This window comes from Stenella coeruleoalba (genome assembly GCF_951394435.1).
Source record: "Stenella coeruleoalba genome assembly, chromosome: 19".
Taxonomy (NCBI): Eukaryota; Metazoa; Chordata; class Mammalia; order Artiodactyla; family Delphinidae; genus Stenella; species Stenella coeruleoalba.
The window spans coordinates 9617381-9624808 of NC_137165.1; the positions used below are offsets into that span (position 1 = coordinate 9617381).

The 7428-nt window shown below is 56.9% G+C and overlaps 1 protein-coding gene across 1 annotated transcript; it reads right to left on the reverse strand.

Annotated features, from left to right (window-relative positions):
• Positions 1-2: 2 nt before the first annotated feature.
• On the reverse strand, positions 3-5338 carry ACADVL (acyl-CoA dehydrogenase very long chain). Its single transcript, XM_079905358.1, has 20 exons — positions 5206-5338; positions 5056-5131; positions 4718-4783; positions 4561-4633; positions 4392-4456; positions 4152-4286; positions 3615-3759; positions 3222-3351; positions 3007-3132; positions 2475-2673; positions 2099-2203; positions 1573-1659; positions 1425-1487; positions 1226-1327; positions 1050-1147; positions 895-967; positions 727-799; positions 568-640; positions 394-469; positions 3-311 (listed from the first exon to the last, which is right to left on the reverse strand). Exons 1-20 carry the CDS (start codon positions 5265-5267, stop codon positions 171-173), a joined length of 1968 nt encoding a protein of 655 aa, XP_079761484.1. The 5' UTR covers positions 5268-5338; the 3' UTR covers positions 3-170.
• Between the last annotated feature and the right edge of the window lie 2090 nt (positions 5339-7428).

Below are 7428 nucleotides of genomic sequence, written 5' to 3' on the forward strand. Positions count from 1 at the left end.
AGCATGACTTGTTAGAGACTTTATTTGTGAGGTGGTAAGCACTCCCTCTGAGAGTAGGCACCGTCCTGGGCCGAGGCCCCCTTCAAGGCAGAACCAGGATCAGCACAGAAGGGGCCTGGGCTTGGGCTTGGGAGAAGGCATATTCTGGGCCAGGCCCTAGCTGGGAGTATTCAGAAGCCAAGGGGGTTGCTGGTGACCACGCCCCCCCGCTCCACCAAGGCCTTGGAGATGCTTTTGAAGTTACGGAAGAGTTCCTGCTGCTGGGGGTCAGACTGCAGAGCAGCCATGTTCTCCCGGATCCGGGCTGCAGCCTGGGGAGGGGGAAGGAGGGGTCAGGCCTGTGCCTCGAGGGCCCCCCTGCCGCCCCCCGTACTTGGTAGCCCTGGATCTCACCTCAGTACACCAACTGTCACAGAGCATTTTCTCATGCTGGGCTGTGGGGTGGCCCTCACTCAGGGCCCTTGAGGCCCTGGGGGGAAGTAGGAGGAAACCAATCTGGGCTGTGAGCCTGGCCCAGGACCCCCAGTGCCCCCATTGCAGCTCAGGCCTCCCCCACTGCCTCCTCACCTGGACAGAACCACCACCATGGCATAGAGGTCAATGGCACTGTCTGCCAGACGCTGCAGCAGAAACTGTTCGTCTGTCAGGTAGATGGGATGCGGTTGGGGGGTGGTTAGTCGGAGGGAAAGGAAAGTGGGGGGCGGGAATGGGGTAGAGCTCACTCACTGACAATCTCCTTCTTGTGTTTTATCAGCTTGGTCTCCACCACTGCAGCAAACTGCTCCAGAGCCTGCACTGCCTAAAGAGATGGGGAAGGTGCCCGGGGCTCAGAGTGGGGCCCAGCCCTGTCAGTCTTCGACGCAGACTGTCCCCCCACCTTGACCACTTACTCACCAGCTCACCGCTCCGACTCAGTTCCTGGTGGATGGTGCCGCTGAGACTCAGGCCACTGCCCAGCCCTGCCCGCCTTAGAGAAAGGGGAAGGGTGACTGGTTAGTTGCCATACCCTGCCCTACCCCGCCCCGCCCTGCCCTGGCCCCTAAGCTTACCGCCTCAGCTGTTTGCTTGCCTCTCCCAGCAGGAGGCCAGCATTCCCAAAAGGATTCTTTAGAGCATTGCCAAGCCCCGAGAGTTCCTTTCCTTTGTCCTGTGGGGGGAGGAGGGTCCAATAGTCAGGACTCGGCTGTCCTGCCCAGCTCCTCCCCCCATTTCTCCTCCCTCTTACCATACAGCCCTGCAGAGCCACGAACAGCCGGAGAATGTCATTCGTCCCTTCAAAGATCCGGAAGATGCGAAGATCTCGGAGCACACGCTCTACCCCAGGCTCCTGCCACAGGGGAAGACAGATCATACACCCATGCTGGACGTGCCGCCGCCTCCTCCTGGCCCGCTGCAGCCGGCCTCGGCAGAGAAGTGTTCTGTACCTTCATGAAGCCCATGCCCCCCATGATTTGGATGCACTCATCTGTCACCTTCCAGGCTGCCTCCTAGGGACAAAGAAAACACCCAAAATTGGGTTTGGAGCCAAGCTCCCAAACCGGGCTCTCCCTCCCCCCAGGCCTGGGACCTCACCGAGCCAAAGATCTTGCTGATGGCAGCCTCTATCTGGAAGTCTGTGGATCCCTGGTCCATGTTGGCGCTCACCATGTACGCCATGGACTGAGGTTGGGACACGGGAAGGGAAGTGGAAAAGGGCTGCATCAGACTCGACCTGATCACCCACATCTACAAGACTGGGTCTGCCCTGGCGCCCTGTGGCCCTCGCCTTCACCTTCCAATGCCGTGTGTCAGGCATGTCCAAATATTTGGTTCCCTGGTCAGTTCGTCAGGGGCTTGCAGGCATTTGACTTCTTGAAAGGGGTGAAGAAGGAGTAAGGGTGGGGTGGGGTAGACCAAATTTCAGGGACCTCTGGAAGCACCTCGGCAGAACAGCATGCCTCTCTCCATCCTGCGGAAGCTGAGCTGACTATGCCTCCCCGCATCCCCTAGGGCATTGGTGTAAAGCTGGAGACCCACTGCCCCAGGTGCTGCTGGGGGTTGTAGTCTGACCCAACCGGGAAGAAGGCCTCAGGGCTCCGGGGAGGGGGGTGGCCCTCACCTCAGTCACATATTGCAGCATAGCCATCCGGGCCAGCTTCTCCTGGATCATCCCAAAGTTGTGAATTTTTTCCCCAAACTGGGTACGATTAGCAGCATGATCCACCTGGAAGAGGGCACGTGTGTCCCGCTGTGGTTCTTTAGTCTCCTCTTTCCGGGAGAGGGGCTGGGCTGCGCTGGGATGGGTGGGCTTTGGCCACGGCCAAGAGTTCAGTCCAGGCTGGGTGGAGACCTAAGCTATCAAGTCTGGAGCTGTTGGCAGGGGAGGGGCCTCTGGTGGAGGGAGGGCTTGCAAGAGACCAGGGACACATGGAAAGGGAGACAGTGTGACTTAGGCTTAGATTCAGGCTAGCTAGGGACTCAGGCAGGGTACTCACCGCCTTAGCAATGATGCCCTTCATGGTGCCTGCCATGGCCGCAGCCATGCCAAACCTTCCGTTGTTGAGAATGTGCATGGCGACCTTGAAGCCGCCCCCCACCTCACCCAGTACGTTCTCTGACGGCACCTGTACTCCGTCAAAGTGCACCTCTGCCGTGTTTGAGGCCTTGATGCCCATCTTCTTCTCAGGGGGCCCGCTGTGACAGACAGGGTGGAGAAGTTGCCACTGGGTGTGTGTGGGTGAGCCATTCATTCATTATGAGCCAGCCTGTAGGAGGCGCAGGCAGCAGTCCCTGGCATGCCCAGAGGGCTGAGGAGGCCTGGCTCTATCCCACTGTCGTGTGATGGGCTCAGTGGTCGCTGAAGCCAAACTTTAGGTCAGTTGCATGCATACTAGGCCTAAAAGGAACATGCCGTCCAAATGCTCTGGCTTTTGCACCCATCCCCAGAGTGACCTGTGACAGCCATCTGCCCTGGAACTCAGTACTGCCCTCTCCCTGGCTCTACCTCTTTCTCCCCAGCCCACTCACTTGGTGACACCTCCAAAGCTCCTCTCCACCACAAAAGCTGTGATCTTCTCCTTCATGGCCCCCGTGGCTGTGTCTTTAACTGGTGTCTTGGCAAAGACCGTGAAGATATCCGCTAGGCCTCCATTACTGTGGAAAAGTGAGAGGCAGTCAGGATGGAGCAGTGGGGCCTGGACGTGGGCAGAGGTGGAGAGGAGGGAAAAGTGGGAGAAGAGTGCCTGATCCAAATCTTGCTTCCACTGAGGGTATAGTATCTTCCACAGGGGCTAGGCACAGCTGAGGTTCGGATAGAGGCTGCATCTGATCCACTTGAGGGCTCAGTTAGACAGAAAGCGGCAATAGTCTCCCCTGTTGGAGAGAGAGCTCCTTTACACTGGGTTCTGATGGGCAGGAAAGGCCCTTTAGTGCCCACCCACCCACACAGGTATTCCCCCTTAACGCTTCTGGCGATATTCAGTGTCTTCGTATTTCCCCACCAGCACACTGTGATGTCTACCCAGAATCTCCCCCAGCCAACACACCCAGCTGTGTGGTGATCTAAGTACCACGCAGCCTAATTTGTGCCAGGCCCAGCACACTCCCGATCTCTGGGTCTCCTAGGGTTGCCTCACCAGATGCCAGTTTGGGGAGGTATTTTTCTTTCTGGGCCTTTGTGCCGAAGAGCAGGATGCCTTTGAAACCGATGCTCTGATGGGCCCCCAGGACGATGGCCAGGCCGAGGTCATGCATGCCCACGATCTCCACCAAGCGGGCATACTGGAGGGGAAACAGGCATCTGGGGCTGTAACTGGCTACGTGGGGACCTGCCCTTAGCAGGAAAGCGTGGGCAGCAGGGCAGAGCCCGACCTGGGCATCCCTGCAGAGAGAGTGGGCAGAGCAAGTGGGGCCACGGCAGAAGGACACTGGCAGGTCTGTTCCAGGTCTCTGTGGGAGGTTGGTTCCCTACACTACCCTCAGGCAGTCCCCACCTTAGCGATTCATTAGGACTTGGGACCCTGGGTGAGGTCCATGGCCCTTGGGAACTGCAAGTAGTTTGGTGGTAACAGTCAACATCCCACAGGCCCCCAGGGCAGCTCTTGGTAGAGACCTTAGCTCCAGGGGTGAGGTGTAGACTGGGACACTGGAGGTGACCGAGGGAGCTCCCTCACCTGGGTGTTGCAGAGACCCACACCACCCAGTTCACTGGGCACTTGCAGACCAAAGGCCCCCAGCTCCTTGAGACCCTGCATAGTGGTCTCCTCCACTTGCTCCAGCATGTCATTCTTGGCAGGATCGTTCACCTCCTGGGGAAGGCACAGGATCTCATATCCAGGCTCCTGTTAAGCTCCTTATCCTCTTTCCCACCCCATCAGGGACCAAGCTCTATTCCTCAGGCTGGCATTGCTCACCTCAAAGAATCGGGACACAGGCCCCACCAGCTCTTTAAGAAACTGTGTCTGGTCCTCGTTGAGCACTGCAGGGGTTGGAGTGGCAAGAGGGACGGGCAAGTCAGTCCAGGCGAGGCGGTCAGGGGAAGACGCCCCATCCCTATCCAGCTCCGCCTATCCGTTTCCTTACCAGAGGGGTACGGGAACACCTGATCAGTGGTGAGCTGGCCTTTGAACATCCCCACAGCAAAGGACTTAGATTCCTGCACAGGGAGAAGGGAGTTTCAGGGAGCAGTGTGGGGTGGGTCTGTCCCTGGCTTAGCTCCTCCCGGGCTCGAGCCACATACCGGCTTGGCCCGGTTTTCCCTGGTCGAAGCCTCAGAAGAGAGAGACTCGGACTTCTCCACAGCCGCCTGGGGAAAGGGATGGTTAGTGAGGCCGGGGAAGGGGATTCCAAAGTACCAAGGAAAGCAAAGGGGAAGAGCTGGGTGCCAGGCGAGGGCGCATCCGCCACCTTTCCCCTAGTTTCATCTTCAGGGCACCCTGGTCTGCCCTTTCCCCTACTTTCGGCGCCAGGGCGATCGGCAGGTGACTGGGACCAAGAGGGAGACCCCTGCCGGCGGCGGGGAGGTGGGAGCCGAGGCGGCTTCCCGCTCTCATACCCTCGAAGGTGGCCGTCACTTACCTGGGCGGCCCCACTGGCATAGGGTCGCCAGGCGAGGCCGGGCCGGGGCTGCCCAAGGAGCGCACTGGACCGCGAGCTGTGGGGAGTAGGGGTTCAGTCCTGGCCCGGTGTCCGAGCCCACTGCCCCCTTACCCCCTGTCATACACACACCTCCCGCTCCCCAACCTCAGCAGCTGCCGCCCCATGCTCGGCGCCATCCTCGCCGCCTGCATCACCGAACCGCTCCGACCGCTGCTACCCTGAGCGTTGACTTAGCGCTCTCGCCGGGTTAGCCAAAGTCTGGTCCTCCAGCCTTGCCTCATCCTCCACAATGCACCGGGAGGCGGTGGGCGGGGTTTCCGGCCGCTGGCGCATGCTGGGGGCTGTAGTCCCGGAGCGCCACCGAACCCCTGCATTCTGGTTGACCTAGGGTCATTTCCAAACGTCCCTTGTCTCCCCCAAACTCCTTCATCTCGCCTGTCCGAACTGGAGTGTAGCCCTCAGAAGGGGTGATAAGATAGGCTGAGACGGAAGACTGAGGAACTTAGGCGGCTGCAGCCAGAGGGATGGAGGGTAGACTGAAGGGAGGACTTCCCAGGTGGAATTAGAGGGGAGAGGTGGGAAGACATAAACGTAAGATAGATGCCAGAGGCAGAGGCATGGAAAGAGGACTCTTTGGGGTTCCTCGTGAAATCCGTCTCCACCAACACAAAACAGAGGGAAATAGTGGGGTGCGGTTAGAATGGGCATCATCAGAAAATCTACAAACAACAAATGCTGGAGAGGGTGTGGAGAAAAGGGAACCCTCTTGCACTATTGGTGAGAATGTAAATTGATACAGCCACTATGGAGAACAGTATGAAGTTTCCTTAAAAATCTAAAAATAGAACTACCCTATAACCCAGCAATCCCACTACTGGGCATATACCCTGAGAAAACCATAATTGAAAAAGACACATGCACCCTCATGTTCATTGCAGCACTATTTACAATAGCCAGGTCATGGAAACAACCTAAATGCCCATCAACAGACAAATGGATAAAGAAGATATGGTACATATATACAATGGAATATTACTCAGCCATAAAAAGGAACAAAATTGGGTCACTTGTAGAGACATGGATGGATCTAGAGACTGTTTTACAGAGTGAAGTAAGTCAGAAAGAGAAAAACAAATATCGTAAATTAACACATATATGTGGAATCTAGAAAAATGGTACAGATGAACCGTTTGCAACGCAGAAATAGAGACACAAATGTAGAGAACAAACGTATGGACACCAAGGGGGGAAAGGGGTGAGGGGCGGGGATGTTGGTGGCGGGATGAATTGGGAGATTGGGATTGACATGTATACACTGATGTGTATAAAATAGATAACTAGTAAGAACCTGTTGTATAAAAAAATAAATAAATTTAATTCAATTAAAAAAAATAGTGGGGTGGGTGACTCAAGGTGGGTGTGAATGGCTCAGGCATATTATCCTGAGACGACAGAGTTGTCACTAACTCTGGAAACACCAAAATTTTCACAGTAGGAAGGACCCCGAGGTTTGCTGCCTCCCCCTTAGGGCCTCTGAAACCTTCCTGAACATCTCTCTGCACCCTCTCTTGTTCCTTCCTGAGACCATGTGCTCAGGGCAGACCTCTGGACCTCAGGGCAGATGGATTCTTCCCAGTCCTGAGAGGAACTGTAGGAATTCTCATGTCCCGTCCCCTACACACACACACACACACACACACACACACACACACACACAATTTATGCCCCTCTTTTTGCCATTCTCACTGGGGACAGGCCCCAGGAGGAGAGAGTGACAGCTTCCCCTCCTTTTGAGCTGTGAGAGCAGAGCCCCTTGGGGGTGGCCCTCTTCCCCGGTCCTCAGGAAAATGTTGCGGTCATGCCTGGCTTTGGGGAGAGGGGCCAGCGTGTGAGGGGGAAGGTGGTGATGGCGGTGGTGCCTGGGGACCTGGGAAGAATGGAATGGTGGGCGGCTCAAGCCTGCCAACTTTACCTGACAGCTCAGGCTGGGTGGGGAGAAGACAGCTCAGCTCTGATCCGGTGGATTAGAGAGATTAAAGTGAGAGAAGAGAGAGATGTCTGAGGGACCAGGACCAAGAGGTGAAAAACAGGAGTCCTTGTGAAGGAGAGGCCTGGGGGCTGGTGGGGGGCTGGGACCCAGGGGTCCTTCTCCCTGGACCTTTCCAGAGAGTCTGGGGTGAGAGGGCAAAGGCTGGGGAAGAGGAGGTGAGTGTGTTGGTCCCTCAATCTTGTCCTTGTCCCAATCCCCGCTCACTTGCATTTCACCAGCTCCCAGGTCAGCCCTCTGGCTCCTGGCCCCCCCACTATTGCGATGGGCACCCCCTCTCCTCACGGTGCTGCACAGTGACCTCT

Bases quoted from the DNA above. Each gene is read 5' to 3' on its own strand.
- ACADVL (XM_079905358.1), bottom strand. From the start codon at position 5,267: ATGCAGGCGGCGAGGATGGCGCCGAGCATGGGGCGGCAGCTGCTGAGG. The intron at 5,132-5,205 runs GTGTGTGTATGA...TACTCCCCACAG, and splicing joins CTGAGGTTGGGGAGCGGGAG to CTCGCGGTCCAGTGCGCTCC. The intron at 2,674-3,006 runs GTGAGTGGGCTG...TGTCTGTCACAG, and splicing joins AGCTTTGGAGGTGTCACCAA to CGGGCCCCCTGAGAAGAAGA.